General features: G+C 41.5%; 1 protein-coding gene across 1 annotated transcript in view; it reads right to left on the bottom strand.

The window, feature by feature from the left end:
* Positions 1–2,503: 2,503 nt before the first annotated feature.
* The window catches only part of slco3a1a (solute carrier organic anion transporter family member 3A1a), a 54,987-nt gene continuing 41,407 nt past the window's right edge, over positions 2,504–16,083 (bottom strand). The window contains 8 exon segments of the mRNA XM_048257510.1: positions 2,504–4,491; positions 5,085–5,149; positions 5,975–6,147; positions 10,514–10,685; positions 10,940–11,138; positions 11,535–11,699; positions 13,862–14,137; positions 15,065–15,163. Coding sequence (XP_048113467.1) covers positions 4,121–4,491; positions 5,085–5,149; positions 5,975–6,147; positions 10,514–10,685; positions 10,940–11,138; positions 11,535–11,699; positions 13,862–14,137; positions 15,065–15,163 — 1,520 coding nt within the window. The 3' untranslated portion in view covers positions 2,504–4,120.

Below are 16,083 nucleotides of genomic sequence, written 5' to 3' on the forward strand. Positions count from 1 at the left end.
CTACAAGAGAGTGACTCAATGAACCAGGGAGAGGGGATGAGGGAGGGAAGGAGAGGAGAGGGAGAAAGAAAGAATAGCAACTACAAAAAAAATGAACACCTGTTTCTCTGGCAGCAGAGTTGTTGGGGTCTTGTTTTCTATTCTTGAAAAACCCAATTGTCAGAACTTGTCAAAACAAAACTCCCATCGTATTGAATGCATCTGACTGCCAGGGTGGTTTGCTGTTGATGAAATGTGTGACATGACTAGCTAGGGGCTTTTGCTATGCACAATTAAGGCTTGTGGTTCCTCTTTAATAAATGGCCAAAAATCTCAGTTCATCTGTCTCTGACAAGGCGATTTAAGGCACATCAATGAAAAACATAATCCACTTATTTCCATTGTAGATTAATGTGAGGTGGTTGTCACTTCAGTACTTTGACTAATTTCTGCTTAACACCCTGCTCATGGGAGTCACTCCACTGTACATTTTCCATCATATGCACTGTTTCAAGCATTGATTCATGTCCTAAAATGGAATCTCAATTTGATATGTGAGGTGGTTAGATAAGGCATTATAATTGGCCGTTAGGTAACAAACTAAAACTACCTTTAGATTAATTCACACACGTTTTTTAGATACTCCCATAAATCACATGGACCTAAGGCTTAATGTATCTTCCTCTGCAATGATGAATGAATGCTGAATAACGTGTCATTACAGGAGGAAGAGAACCATCTCCTTGGTGTCCTTGTCTGACTGTCAGGTTAAAGTGAATTGAACTTCCTCTCCCATCTGAGGCACACTTTGATTATTTCCATCTGAGACAGAGAAAAATGGCATGAGGAAGATAGAAAATGCCATGACAAATGTCATCACAGGGTCACAGTGATTTTCAAGGTTAAATTTAATTGGGTCAGGAAGGAGTCATCCCCACATCTACAGTTAAAGACACATTCCTTAAAAATTTTAATTTTTTCAATTCCAATAAATCTAAATAAGATTTGGACATAGACTTATTCTCATTTCATACTTTCCCCCTTAGTGCCATTAAAATTCAAATGAGGTCGACATGTCAAACAGGTCTCTACACAGACACACAGAAGACATAGGGACTCTGTTAAGCCAACTCTACTGGCAAAGTCAAGAGATGAATAGCCACCAATGCCTGCTATCACTGTGTATGTTTCCCCATTGCAATCAATAATTACCCTGTGTGAATAAACACTTAAAATTGCACACAGGAAAATATGGAGTGCACAATGCAATACAACTTAATACAATCTACCGGTAGGCTATGTTCATTTAACAATTGCGTGAGACCATGCTCTCACAAGATGCACCCTGCAGGCAGTTCATATCTTTCTTTGTGATAGTGTCGTAAAACCTTGTGCAACAGATAGAAATTGGACAGCATTAGGCCTGTTGCGATAACTATTTTTGCTGGATGATATATTGTCTCAGAAAATTTTGTGTAAACAACATTATTGTCATCTTAGACCATTTTTCCCATCTGCACAATAATGTAATCACAAGTCCTCTGCAACTGCAGTTTTTCGTTCCCAGGTCAGAAAACTGGATGTGATGATGTTTCTTAAAGCAACACCAAAGCACTTTTCCTCTGTCGCATGCTATTTGTTTATCCAGCACCGGTTTTGGAAATAACGATGTCCACAGACAAGATAGAGTGTGTTGCATGATTTTATGAAAGTGTGATTTATTGCTACATTAGAACCAAGTCAAATGTGTAGCTTCTTATGTCTCATTCCATCGAACTACAGATCCGCTACCCGATCTGGCAAACTTACATAGTGCGGTTATAGCCGATAGAGGGTCGCAAAGCGAATGCAGAAGTGCCGTTCATCCTGTTACGAGTTGATGAACCACTGAAATGATTTTGGAAACATTATTTCAAGGTACAAAAACTCTTTGGTTTTGCTTTAAGTTAGTTCACTTAAGAATGTTTTATTGTCATACTTTCTTACTCCTGTCAGACACTGAAAACACAGCAAAACGGTCTTACGGCCGAAGTTAAGATTAGCAGGATGCAGAGATACTAGATAGATACACCAATGGGTGATACAGCTTGTGCATATCTGCAACAACAAAAGAAAAATACTTTGATGAGGCACACGACCGCAGTACACTCAGGCCTTTAAGTTAGTCGTTGCAGTATTTTAGGACACCACTTTAAACACAAATGAGCAACAATTATGTTGAAAGCAAATGATGCAATATTGGACAATTGTGAGGTCTGCAGAAGTTATTGTCGATAGTTTTATTTATTGTGCGATAAGGCAATAACGCAATTATTGTAAGGCCTAGGCAGCATATCTTGTGTGCTTAAGATATTGATGCATTGGTTTAATGTACATTCAATAATGTACACACACACACACAAACGTTCATTAAGAGACACACACACACACGCACAAACACACAAGCATACACATGCACATACACAGATGCCCCTGCACTCTCACACATAAAGCATGACACTTGTTCGTGGTCAAACTCGAGGTATAATTTTCTGAAAAATAATTTATTCTGCAGAATAAAATAAAAAGATATTTGCCATACAAAAAAGTATAAGAAAAAGGATACTGTCTACCATTTTACTGCAGAGAAATGTTTAGTTTGTAAAACAAAGTGAGTGTGCTATCAAGCCTTAAAGATGTATTCAAAACAAATATTGTGTTCATGAATACAGTGACTGCCTGATGAAAACTAGTTTTATATCCCAAAGACAGTTATGTACCTTTAATACTGCTGCAGCAGACTCACCTATGGCTGTAACTCAACTGTAGTTTGCAAATAACTTGCAAGATTTAAAGAGAAAAGACACTTTCTCACTAAGTTACAGAAATTTACCACAAAAATGTCATAATTTCCTTTTACCTGAAAAGGGCTAAACATATTGTCTGTATACACAGAACTGTGACGCCATTAAAATGACATCTTTCATTCCATTCAAATTATACTCAAATACATTTCTATTCTGCTGGACACATACTCTGTTGGAAATACAATCTACTCCAACCTTTCTCTTCTGAAGAATAAAAAAATATATACACACTTCTATTCCCATTGATCTCTCCACCACATGTGTCACTGCCAAAATATCCTCTAATAAACCAATGTTAATCTCAATAGCCATACATTAATAATAAATGACTTTTTTTTTTGCTTTTACAATACAATATGTCTTCCCGCTCATCTGCCAAAACAGCAATATATTAATCATTTCTTTTCTTTTTTTTTTCTGGACAACCGTTTACAATTAAGACATACTAAGGTTCAATAAACTATGTAAAATATGAGCATACGGAAATTGCAGGCAGAAGCCAACATAGAGATCCTTGATAACTCCATTATGTAATGCTAAAACGAACGTTAGCTGATACAGGTATCTGTTTAGAACAATGCAATGACAGATATGAATTGTAGGATGGAAAGAACATAATAATTGCTAAAAGTTAGAAAAAAAAAAAGAAAACACACTGTGACTTGGCCTCAAAGTTGCATACTGCGTAGACTAAGACACAGGAAACAAAGGCTGCTACTTTGTTATGTGTGTACAGAGGTCCAGTATAGCATTTGCCTATGTAAATGTTTCCATTTTTATGAAAGAAAGTGACACTGGGAAAAAAAAGTAAGACAGTAACTCTAATTTGACACTTTTGTTGTAACCTTTAAGCACAGATGAACATGTTCTTCTAGAATTGACTGTTGTAGTCAAAATAAAGAAGAAGAAAAATGGCTTGTGACCGATCAGCTAGCTATGAGCCGAGGATCAAAACCAAACAGTACAGTAGATGTCTACCACAAAGAATCACGACAGAATTCACTGGAACTGAACAACACTTCCTCTGATATCACCCTTACAGAACAATATGGACCCTATTAAATGGATTGATGGATTCATAGCAAAAAAGTGCAGTAACAGTCTTCTCTTGCAGGGTCCTGAACCATAATGTAATTTTTTTAATAATCAAGATTTTGCCATGAAAACAAAAACAAACCATCTATCCTTTAAAAAGGAAAAGAAAAAAAGAACATGAATCAAGACATCAAGATAATGAATGAGAATCAAGGATGTAGCTTGTATCCGGTTTAGTCCTGCACCCCATCCCCAAACCCCTATAAAACAGACTCCATGTTCTCACACCACTCATGGTCCTCCAGGTTGTAAATAAACTTTGTCCTGCTGCCTGTGCCATCCTTGGCCAGGCCGTCCATGTTGACATTGGAGTTGTTGAACATGTCGGTGGGGCTCGGGTAGCCCTCGCAGTTCTTGATGTATTTCCTGTAGTTGTGGCGCAGGCACTGCCACGTTGTTGTGTACAGCAGGAAGGCGATCACCTTGAGGACAATCGCCATGCTCACGTATAGGCGCCGGTAGGACACATTGTCGTACAGCAGGCAGGCACCCCGGGATTCGCACTCCGTGCTCCAGAAAAGGCAGGTTGAGTCGATCCCGGCGCCGAAGATCAGAGGAGGCGGGATAAAGCCTGTAGTAAACATGCAAAGATCAGAACATCAAAACAACATGGGTGACCACCAGGGCAAAGTACTGTGCCCATTATGGAATATATTGTGGAGAGAGTCCAACTTGGATTTGAAGGCCCAACTCAAGGTCTTCAATTTTTAATGGTGTTTCTCTGGAAAATATCCAAACTGAATTCTAAATAAGGTTTTGACTTCCCACATTTAAAAGAGGATTTTTTAATAGGAATGATCCAAAGATTGTACTTGATATCTTGTGCACTGGCATTACATAAACAAGAAGTGATATGAGGACATAAAGGATTTGGTAACACTTTACTTGACGGGTGAGTTCATAACACATTCATAGCAGCTGTCATAAACTGCACATAAAGCATTCATGACTGTTTCATGATACATGACTCAACATTCATACCAAACCGATCATGAATGTGGAAGACAGAACGACAAGAGCTTGTCAAAATAAAAGTCCAAAGTTGCAAAGCAGCATTTCTGTTTTTGGTCCAAACCTCTGATCCAAACCTGAATGTGCTATGAACACACCCGTCAAGTAAAAATGTTACCAAGGATTTTTTAAATGCAGATGATGTCAGCTCACCCAGTAGTCGCAGCAACAGGAATAACACTCCAAGGGCATATGACTTCAGATCTGGGCTCACCGTCCTAGAAGAGAGGTGGAGATTAAAACAAACCTGCCTTTTCATCAATCCCACAGCCTGCTACTTCCAGTACAGTTACACAGAAAGGAGGATTGTATTGCACATGTGAGTGAGACTCATACAATTATAGAGAAAGAGTGTTGGTGGTGGGTGTTGAGGGGAACGAGCACAGGAGCAGAGAACATCTTTGATTAGAAGCATCTTGACCTGTAGAATGTCACTAACTACAATGGCAGTGCTGAAGTCTATGCATGATGAACATTGCTTGTTCTCTGACAGACACAGCAAGAGAGAGAGAGAGAGAGAGAGAGAGAGAGAGAGAGAGAGAGAGAGAGAGAGAGAGAGAGAGAGAGAGAGAGAGCAAGAGAGGAATCCTCAAAGGATATAGGAAGACACAGGGAACAATCCAAGCAAAGAACAGTGCTTGACATTTTGTTACAATATGACAGCTGGTTTGATACATTGGGGAAAACCTTCTTTTAATGAAAATGGCTATTCAGAATGTCAAGCAAGCTTCATTTTCACACTGTATTCCAAAGATGTGTCATTCAAAAAAATGTCATGGGTTATGGGTTCCTATCAACACTTACACATCATTTGCAAATCTATGTAAATGGCTTGGCTGTGAGGACTACATTTTTACGTACCATACAATAAGGCTCAAATGACCCAACATAACTCATAACTAAAATTCTACAGATTTCATTGAATTTCATTGTCATTCAAATTAATGTGTTGAACTGTCAAATCATATCATAGCCAGATCCGAGCCAGATCCGAGCCAGGTCAGATCCCCAGTGAGACAGAGCTGGAGAGTAGTGCTGGATACCTTATAAGGATGATAACGGAGGGGGTCTGGGCCATGGCTCCGATCATGCTGCATGCACAGATGACGCAGAGGAAGGTGAGGAAGGCCTCCTTGCAGCCTGGACTGGGGCATTTCCCTGGAACCGCCGTGGCCAATTCGCTGTCACTAGAGACGCACAAGCACCCCGACAGGTTCTGGAAAATTCCAACCCATAAGACATGCAGTTAGGCACACTGTAATGCACATCAGGAATGCATATTTCTCAGTGTTGGTCAGTGTGGTCTCAAAAAAGGTGTACAGTTGGTTTCAGATTAATGCAACACCACAAAGTGGATTATAATTCGAAATATCACAATAATTCAAGCTAAAACTGAGATGACCCTCTGGGCATTGGTTTAGCACCATTGACATCCCTCCCTGCTGAATTACAATGATCCCGTATGATACTTGTACGCAACAAGTGCATTGTGCACACATGTTCCATGAAGACGAACATGAGGAGAACGCCTTCTCTTCATCTGTGACTAGCATCAATATTAAACAGCTTCAACCAAAACAAACAAACAAAAAAACAAACAAAAACTAAGCAAACACAGACAAGACAAAAACAACATGAAAATCTCTCTCTCTCTCTAAAATCGCCACAGGTGTCTGCCTTCGGAAGCAAATAAAAGACCCTGGAATTTTGTCTGTGAAAAGGTCACTTGTCGGCCTCTCTAGAATCTCAGGCTGATAAGGCCCATGGAAGGTTCCAGTAAAATGCCTGTTGCTCTTGCTGACTGTAATATGTAAGGGATAACGGCCGCCGAGGTGTCCTGTTATACGGAATTAATGGACGAGGGCGAGGGGCAAAAAACTCCCCAACGCGCAGTGGAGGGGAGTTGCCTCCGCCCGAGTCCATTAATTCCGTATAACTAGACACACCTCGAAGGCCGTTATCCCGCTTATCACCTGGTTGCCACTGTAAAGCAAAGGAAACACACGGTTCCGTTTAGCTTGTACAACTTTTGTTGGCCCTATAACAGCGATAGCATGGACAGTTAGCTTGTTTACAGTTGATTCCATTGTTGTGAAGCCTGCAACCGTCGTCCTACTATGGTTGTTATAGTTACCATTCATAACTCTCTCTATTACAGCAAGCATCTGCACTTAATGGACAATCACCTAGCAACAGGCCAAGAAGGAGGAGTCCAAGCCAATATTTACAGTGCAGACTCAATATTCTTGAGCCACTGAGTGTGGTTGTTGCTACTAAAACAACAGGACCCACAGCAGTTATAGGTTTAAAGCAAATGTTGGCTAAGATGTAATAGATTTAAAGATGATTAGATACCATTATTATAAGGCTCTTCACAATGCAAGTAGAACGCTCCATTGATTTGAATGGGATTTCCCAAAGTTCTACTGGTCATTATTTTCGTCTAAGGACCTCTGAACAATGACCGCTGTCAATGGCAACGGATTTTCATTCAAAAGTGAAGGCAGACGGTTGATCAGCTGTGTTCTAAAGAACGTTTGATTCAAGTTCAGCGTGTGTTGCGAACTATTTGTTTCTCAGCAAAAGCCACAACGAAACGTTAACAAATAAATGTAAAGAGACATATCTTGGAGTTTATTTTTTCGTTTTGCCAAGTAGCCTTATAATAAGCAGGATAATGTATAGAACGCCGGTCATTATTATTTTATTGATAAGATTGCTAATATTAGGTCAAATATCCCATCTCCGATGTCTCTTGCTAATGTTCCATGTCCCCCTTCTTGCCCTAATAACCTGAGCTATTTTAGACCTATCTCTATACAGACTCTCACTGACATTGTTGCAGCAATGAATCCTTCATCTAGTCTTTTAGACATTTTACCAGCCACTCTTCTCAAAAAAGTGTTTAGTGCTATAGGCCCTAGTCTGCTATCACTCTTAAATAATTCTCTTTCCTCAGGGTGTGTCCCTGACCTTTTCAAGACAGGCAGTGTCCAGCCCCTCCTAAAGAAACCTGGCCTTGATCCTTCCATTCTAAAAAAACTTTCGTCCAATCTCTAAATTGCCCTTTATCTCCAAAATTCTGGAAAAGGTGGTCTTGATGCAACTCTCTGAAATGTTAAAGGGCAATAGCATCCTGGAGAAATTTCAGTCAGGTTTTCGTCCTATGCATAGCACTGAAACTGCTCTTATCAGGGTAACCAATGATCTACTAATGGCAGCTGATTCTGGTGAGCACTGTTTTGGTGTTGCTAGATGTCACTGCTGCTTTTGATACCATTGATCATGCTATTTTAATTAGAAGACTAAGAGAATGGGTTGGCATAACGGGTCCTGCTTTGGACTGGTTCATATCCAACAGGATATTTTTTGTTTCAATAGGTAATTTTACTTCCTCTACCTCAGCTATTACTTGCGGTGTTCCCCAAGGTTCAATTTTAGGACCAATATTGTTTTCCCCTCTATATGTTACCTCTAGGCCACATAATTCGCCACATTAATATATCATTTCACTGCTATGCTGATGACACACCGCTGTACCTCTCAGTCAAACCAAACATGCTTAAAGGGAAACTTGGCAGGATTTCCCCCTCTGCTGGTGAAATTGTGCATTATGCTATTTCAAACTGTGGTTAAAGGTAAACGATAAAGCACATGGATTTGTTCACAAGCTAGTGAACGGTTAGCATACGTTTGGCAGAACTATGTGGATGTTACAAGGTAAGAAACACGATTTAAAACAAGTTTCTTGTTTCTCACTTCTCTTTCCGGGACGGTAGTCTCAATGTTGCAAGGTTGGTTTTCTGCCTGGGGACGCTAGGCGCAGCGGGGAAAGTCACCATTTTCATCGGAACAGGTAATTTAACCATCCAAATGATTTCTAAACTGTTTATTACGTTGAAATAGTTGCCAAGTTCCCCTTTAACAAGCTAACTGTACTGCAGGATTGCATAGCTGATGTGAAAGACTGGATGTCACAGAATTACCTACAGCTTAACTCTGACAAAACAGAAGTCCTTTTCATTGGCCCTGACAAAGTCTATAATCAAGCTAAGACTTTTCTTGGAAATTTAGCCTCAAATAACAAGACTACTTCTAGAAACCTAGGGGTTTTATTTGATACGGATTTAAAATTTGACCAACATGTAAAACTCCTTGTGCAGTCCTGTTATTATCAACTGAGAAACATTTCCAAACTCAGATTTATGCTTTCTTTAAAGGACACAGAGAGAATTATACATGCATTTGTCTCATCTAGACTTGACTACTGCAACGCCTTATTCACCTGTTTAAATCGTCATTCCATCTCTCGTTTACAGACTGTTCAGAATTCAGCAGCTAGACTTTTGACAAAGTCGAAATTTAGAAACACATCACCCCAGTTATGGCCAATCTTCACTGGTTGCCAGTGAGTTTTAGGATTGACTTTCAAATCCTCCTTATTACCTATAAAGCATTACATGGTTTGGCACCTGACTATTTAAAAGATTTATTAACCCCCTACTGTCCGGCTCGACCCCTCAGATCCTCCAGCCTGGGACTTTTAGTTGCTCCAGAAAGTAAACTGTCAACTAGGGGTGACCGATCATTTGCAGTTAGAGCACCCAAGCTTTGGAACAGCCTCCCTTATAACATCAAATCTGCACCATCAGTGGCTGTTTTCAAATCTAGTCTAAAGACACACTTTTATAAAATTGCTTTCCTTAAATAGTGAATGATTCCACTCATGTCTCTGCTAATTTATTATCATTACTATCATTTCTGTTTGTTTATTTTGTCTTGGGTACTATACTGTATACTTTTCCTATTTTCTTTTTTTTATATATATATTTAGTTAAGTATGTGTTTGATAGTTTGTAGTTGACTATTTTATCATTATTATTATTATTATTATTATTATTATTACTATTATTATTATTATTGTTATCATTACTATTGTTTGTTTTGTTGCTTTGTTTTGTTTGTTTGTCTGTAGAGCACTTTGTGCTTTGTGCTTGAAAAGTGCTATATAAATAAATTTTATTATTTTATTTTTATTATTATTATTGAAAAATCAGGGCAATTCAGGGCCCTTCAGGGCGAAGCAAGACCAGTCCAGTCGGGACATATTTTCCCAATAATGACCGGCGTTCTATACATTATCCCTTACTTAATGGGACCCAGAACAGTTTGGGGTATAAAGCAAAGATGTAATATATCTAAAGATGTAATGGCTAAAATGATGATGATGATGATGTGTAGAACAATACATAATGTGTGTACATATAGTGTGTGTGTGTGTGTGTGTGTGTGTGTGTGTGTGTGTGTGTGTGTGTGTGTGTGTGTGTGTGTGTATGTGAATCCACCAAGGACACCATATTGCACCATGCCATTAAAAGCTCATTAGACAGAACACTGTGTCCTCCTCCCATGATTCATAGTCTATGGTGGCGCCTCATTGTAATGGCTCAAGCATATGCAGCGCCGTAGACAAACCTCCATCTCTATCCATCACAGCTGTGCAAAGAGAGAGAGAGAGAGAGAGAGAGAGAGAGAGAGAGAGAGAGAGAGAGAGAGAGAGAGAGAGAGAGAGGGGTAATGACCTGAGACAGAGGGGGAGGAAGCCCTTTCTTGGGTGAGACTTTGGTGCACCCGGCGAAGCAGGACGATAGGTACGTGACGCCGTTGGAGCCACACACAGGACTAATGGATGAGGTGAGGCAGTTACAGTTACTGAGGCAGGCAGGTTCTGGTTTCTGACCCACGTTCAAGGTTCTGGAGGAACAGACGCAGAGAGAGAGAGAGGAAGGGGTTATATCAGCATGATATCCAAAACAAAACCCTCAGTCATGAGGCATGAGATAGATTTAAAAGTAGGTAAGTTGTTAAGTAGGCAAATTCACAATCCCCATGTGCCCACACATCATAATGTGCCAGCTTGTCCTGGCACAACTGCTGTGTAAATGTGCTAACTGTCAGCCCTGGTCCAAAAAAACCCAAAAAAAAACAAGGACACTGCCTGTCCTTACTCGTTGCCATAGGCGACAGTCACCCCGGCGACAGGTACTGTGTCACAGCCCAGGAAGAGGAATGACACGTAGCAGGCAGTGGAGATGAGGTTGACCAGCATGGCCATACGGATGGCCCCTAAGGCCGACAGATTCAGCTTCTTCACCAGGAGCCCTCCGAGGAAAATCCCCAAACAGGCACACGGAATGGCAGTCATACCTGAGACACAACACAACACAACACTTGTTTCAGACATCCAGTCAACACTCATACTTGATATGTGACATTTGTGATAATGTCAGGTGTATTGTACAGTATTGTGACAATCTTTCAAAACATTTTATGAAAATCTGCCATCTCCCCAGTTAGCGGGGGTGAGTTAGCAGTTCTGGAAACACCAAACTCCCCTCTAAAGGAGGGGACTTTATGCAGAACCAGAGTAATTAGCTGGCTGATCAAGGTGAGTGATATGTGTTTTCTAAAGTGACAGAACCCACACCAAACTGATAGAAAGATATTTCAATGAGGAAAAAGACTTTAAAATTGCATATAGGCCTTGACGCTGGTTTCATGAGTGTGTCTTGACCTGAATGACGAGTCTTTGTGCCGGCTTACCAAGCAGCTGATTGGCTGAGCTTGTGGTGAGGTTGAACTGCTGTTCCAGGTACTTCCCCAGGAAGGCAGCGAAGCCGGCCACCACTGCTATCTCCATACACGCCGCCAGGATGATGCAGGTGAACACGGGGTTGGACAGGAGGTGCTTTGTCACCTTGGGGATAACTAGACAGAGAGAGAGAGGTACGTCAGGTGAAAGCCAAAGTATGGGTGCTTTTTAGTACTCAATGCCCATTTTGTTCATTAAGACGGGGATCACATCAGCCAGCGGCAAGCGGCAGCGGCAAACTTAATGCAACGCTCAGACCATAAGTTTTATCTCGTTCCTAAGCAACACAAACGGTTTGTCAATTGAATACGCTCGTGTTGCGCTTTGAAAGTTGAACCAACGCTCAGCTTGCTCAACACTAGCGTTACGCCAGCGTTGCCACCGTTCCGCTGCCGAACCATAGAGAACAATAGGAAACCTGCCGCTTGCCGCTGGCTAATGTGATCCCTCTCTAAGGCTCATACAGTACATGTCATACATGTTCTAAAGACATTTAGAACTTCTCCATCTGCCTCCATCTGCCTCCATCTGCCACCACAAAGGCATCTAAGACAAATTGCTGCTATGCCACTTTACTTCTCCTAGCCAGCTATTACCCCAGTGACAAAAAGACAGAAAAACAAATGCAGTTCAGCTTCTGACAGTATCATTGCAGTCGCAGTACACTGACATGTGACAATCTGTCCACGATGTGACAGCGTCACAGATAAAAACACTCCTCAAGATGGGCTTCGCTACACTCTGTCATTCAGGCTTTAAAAGGACACTGAAGTTAGTTGTTTATCCTAAAGACTGCAGATACTTCAAAATAAGAAAACTTTCTTCTGCCATTCTGCCTGTGTGTTGGTCTGTTTATTTCCAACATGAACATTAGTGTGACATGGTCATTTACTTTCAGACTCCCTCAGGAGGTCCATCATCATCACACTTTCCTTCACCGCAGTGACTCTCTGCGTCTGGGCTCAATTTAATTCTCCTGCTGTGCATGGGTAGCATGCGTCTAATTGGCCTCCCACACTTTCCCCTCTAAATTTAGACTTTTACAAGAGCCACATGTGACAGCCAGTGATGTCCATGGCTTTCCAACACGTTTGTGACTGTTTTCCATTCTTGTAAAAGCTCTTTTCCCCTGTAAAGATGTGGCTGTGAGACAAAGGATGAGGCCAAAGTCACATATGCCCTCACTACATTTTCTTCAGTTAAATGTGTAAGGCAGGGTAATGTTTTCCTCCAACTGTGTGGTCACTTCATTTTGGCAGACAAACTTCAAAAGTTATCTACAGAAAGTAAAACTACTTTCGTAACTTTCATAACTGCTGTCATTACCCCACAAGTCCTGTTTCTCTTGCTCTGTTGCTCCAGATTTCCAATTCAACACCACATTGTTCCCCAAACAAGAATCATCCAAATGAGCTATTCAGCATGGGCAATACAAACTCCTGCAGTGGACTTCATAAATCATAATAACTTCATAAATCTGGGGAGGCTCTGTTACAGCTGTTACAACTGCTACAGCGCGAGCCCAGCATCATTCATCATCAGCTAGCAGCGCACTCTGCTGTGGGGCTCTGGGCCAGAATTCAACCTGATCTGAGCATTTGCCAGAACTCAACCTGATCTGAGCATTTGCCAGAACTCAACCTGATCTGAGCCAGAACTCAACCTGATCTGAGCCAGACCCGGTGACTTTCTAGAAAGGTTGGAGCCAAACAGGGTGCTATTTGAAAGGCCAGCAAAACCTTAGCCCTACAACTTCAGCTTGTGAAGGATGGAGAACGGTAGCTAACAAGACACATGACACCAGTGGAGAGGTCAGTGAGGGAGGGCAGTAACCCCACAGTAAAGCGAGACACGCTTGTTTAAGGGCAAAATGCCTTTGTGTCTTCCAAATAACACTTACCCTACATGGGTTAACACTACTACTTGTAATCCAGCAGACAGAGAAGAGAAGGCATAGCACGGAAAAAAGGAATACTGCCAAAGTCACTGGACAGACCTATTTAATGTTTCAGTGACTGCCAATTTTTCTCTTGGGCCCATTTGGATTTGGTTGATTTTAGGCAACAGCTACTCATTATTTCATTGATGATTTTCACTACAATGTTCTCTACTTTTTCGAGTGGCTTACTACTAATCTTAAGCACATCTCGTAGCAGCACGCATTTCTACAAGGGATAAATTATACTAATTAATTGATTGAGTAATAATAAGCTCCTTAAGAGTGCAGGAGTGGGCATGTTTTCAAAATGGTGGAGCAGGAGTGGCAGGAGGCACACACCTCTGAGCTGCTGGCAGCAGGAGGGGCTATTGCTGTTGTCTTGGTGTCCGGCAGCGACCCCGTTGCTCGGTTTGTGCTGGTCATAGTCCTGCGACATGCTGGGCGAGAGCATGGCCTGCTCGCTCTCGGCCCTGGGCTCCCCATCGTGCGTGGGTAGGGACTGGGGGAAGCCGAACATGAAGAGTGCAGAGAAGAAGAGTAAGGCACCGCACAGGAGGAAGCCCCCCCACCACGCTCCGATCCAGCGAGGGTCATCAGGGGTGATGCCCAGCTTGCCTGGAGGGGACAGAAGACAAGGACACAATTACACACAAATACGCACAAACAGCCAGAGAGACAAATAGAGAGAGAGAGAGAGAGAGAGAGGGGGAGATAATGTATGTGTGTGTGTGTGTGTGTGTGTGTCTGTGTGTGAGAGAGAGAGAGTGGGGAAGATAATGTATGTGTGTGTGTGTGTGTGTGTGTGAGAAAAGCGAGAGAGCGGGGGAGATAATGTATGTGTTCGTGTGTGTGTGTGTGTGTGTGAGAGAGAGAGAATAGGCAAAGATTACGAGTGAACACAGACTCCCTCTTCATGCTGAGAATATTCATAGCCCCCATAACAAAGTATACGGCTAATCTGCATAAGAGTTAACATGGACACAAAGTGAATTTTCATCCTCTCCACACTGAGGGAACACAAAGAATTTGGTGGACTCGTCTCATGCATTTATCCAACCTAATTGTCAGAGACAAACACTCACTCTGTGGACCTCATCCAGCTGATTTTCCACTCTAATCTCTCTCTGGCTTTTAGAGCAGACTCATAAATGGAAGAAGGGCCACTACTCAGTCATCCGCTGTGTTAATTGGCAAATGCATAATCAAACATGCACAGCATGACAGAACTAGGAACATTTAGAGCAACCTAAGCATAACCTGGCCAGGCCTTTAAGTAACATGAGGGATGATCTTGAGCTAACATGTCTAAGACAAATTATGTATGCCAGATGCCTTTGAAAAAATAATGGCATGTAAATAATGGAACTATTATTGTAATGAGTGAAACATAAGAAGCCGTATCCACATGAGAGCAGTCAGCAGAACAGACAGGCTGTCAAGGCATCGGCGGGTGTAATTGAAGGGGTATTAGTTGTGCCTTGCTGTGATGCTTCAGCGTGCTGTGAATTGATGTGCAGGCGAGGGAGAGGCTGAGGAACTCACTGGTGTCGATGAAGATGGCGTCCACATAGAACTTTGTGCAGACGGACCCCAGGATGAAACCGCAGGCTGGCCCAAACACCAATGTGGAGAACAGGATACCTGCAGGACCACAGGGGAAAGGGAACGGAACATGGATTACTAAGAGAGCAAGATGGACTGTTGTTAAAGAGAGAAAATAGAGCGACAGTGTGTGTGTGTGTGTGTGTGTGTGTGTGTGAGAGAGAGAATAATAATAAGAAAATAAGAGCTTTGCCCGCAGCCCATCATCACACTTTCAATAAGCTGCAAATGATGAACAAACCACGTGTAACAGAGGAAGATTCTGTTAAAGTAGTGCATTTGCAATGGGATCACTATGGGAGGAATGTTTTTGACACTGCATGAAAAGAGAACAGTATAAACACTGTATGTGTGTCTAGCAGTGTTTCCCATACATTGACTTTTTTGTAGCGGCCCACCACAATATCAACATTGACCACCACACAATGATTTTCTATGTTGTACTAATCTATATGGGATGAAATCCTATATGTGATATCCTAAATAAGAAGCAGTATCCCTGCGCTAACGTTAGAATACTGTTGGGTTGTGGAGATTAGCACACTGTAACATTACAGCTATTTGTCAATATTGACGTCTCGTGCAAGGCAAGTATAACTATAGGCTATTCATTTTATTGACTCCGACACAGAATGTTTGAATGTTTGCTCAATAGATAGATAGATAGATAGATAGATACTTTATTGATCCCCAGGGGAAATTCAAGTCCCCAGGGGAAATTCAAGAAATTCAATATTCAATACCCGAACACACCCCCTCCCCAACCCCTTTACCTACAACCACAAATACATTTCAATTCTGTGGGAAACACTGTCCAGGTGTAGCTTATATGTTTGTACATGGCTAAAGTGTAGGCTAGGATTTTCTTTTTAGACAGCAGCAGGGTGTTAGCTGCAGCCGACCACAAGACAAGGAAATAAGTGGTACTTATGTTAAAATAAATATGACTATTATTGTTA

This window comes from Alosa alosa, chromosome 11, assembly GCF_017589495.1.
Source record: "Alosa alosa isolate M-15738 ecotype Scorff River chromosome 11, AALO_Geno_1.1, whole genome shotgun sequence".
NCBI classification, from domain to species: Eukaryota; Metazoa; Chordata; class Actinopteri; order Clupeiformes; family Clupeidae; genus Alosa; species Alosa alosa.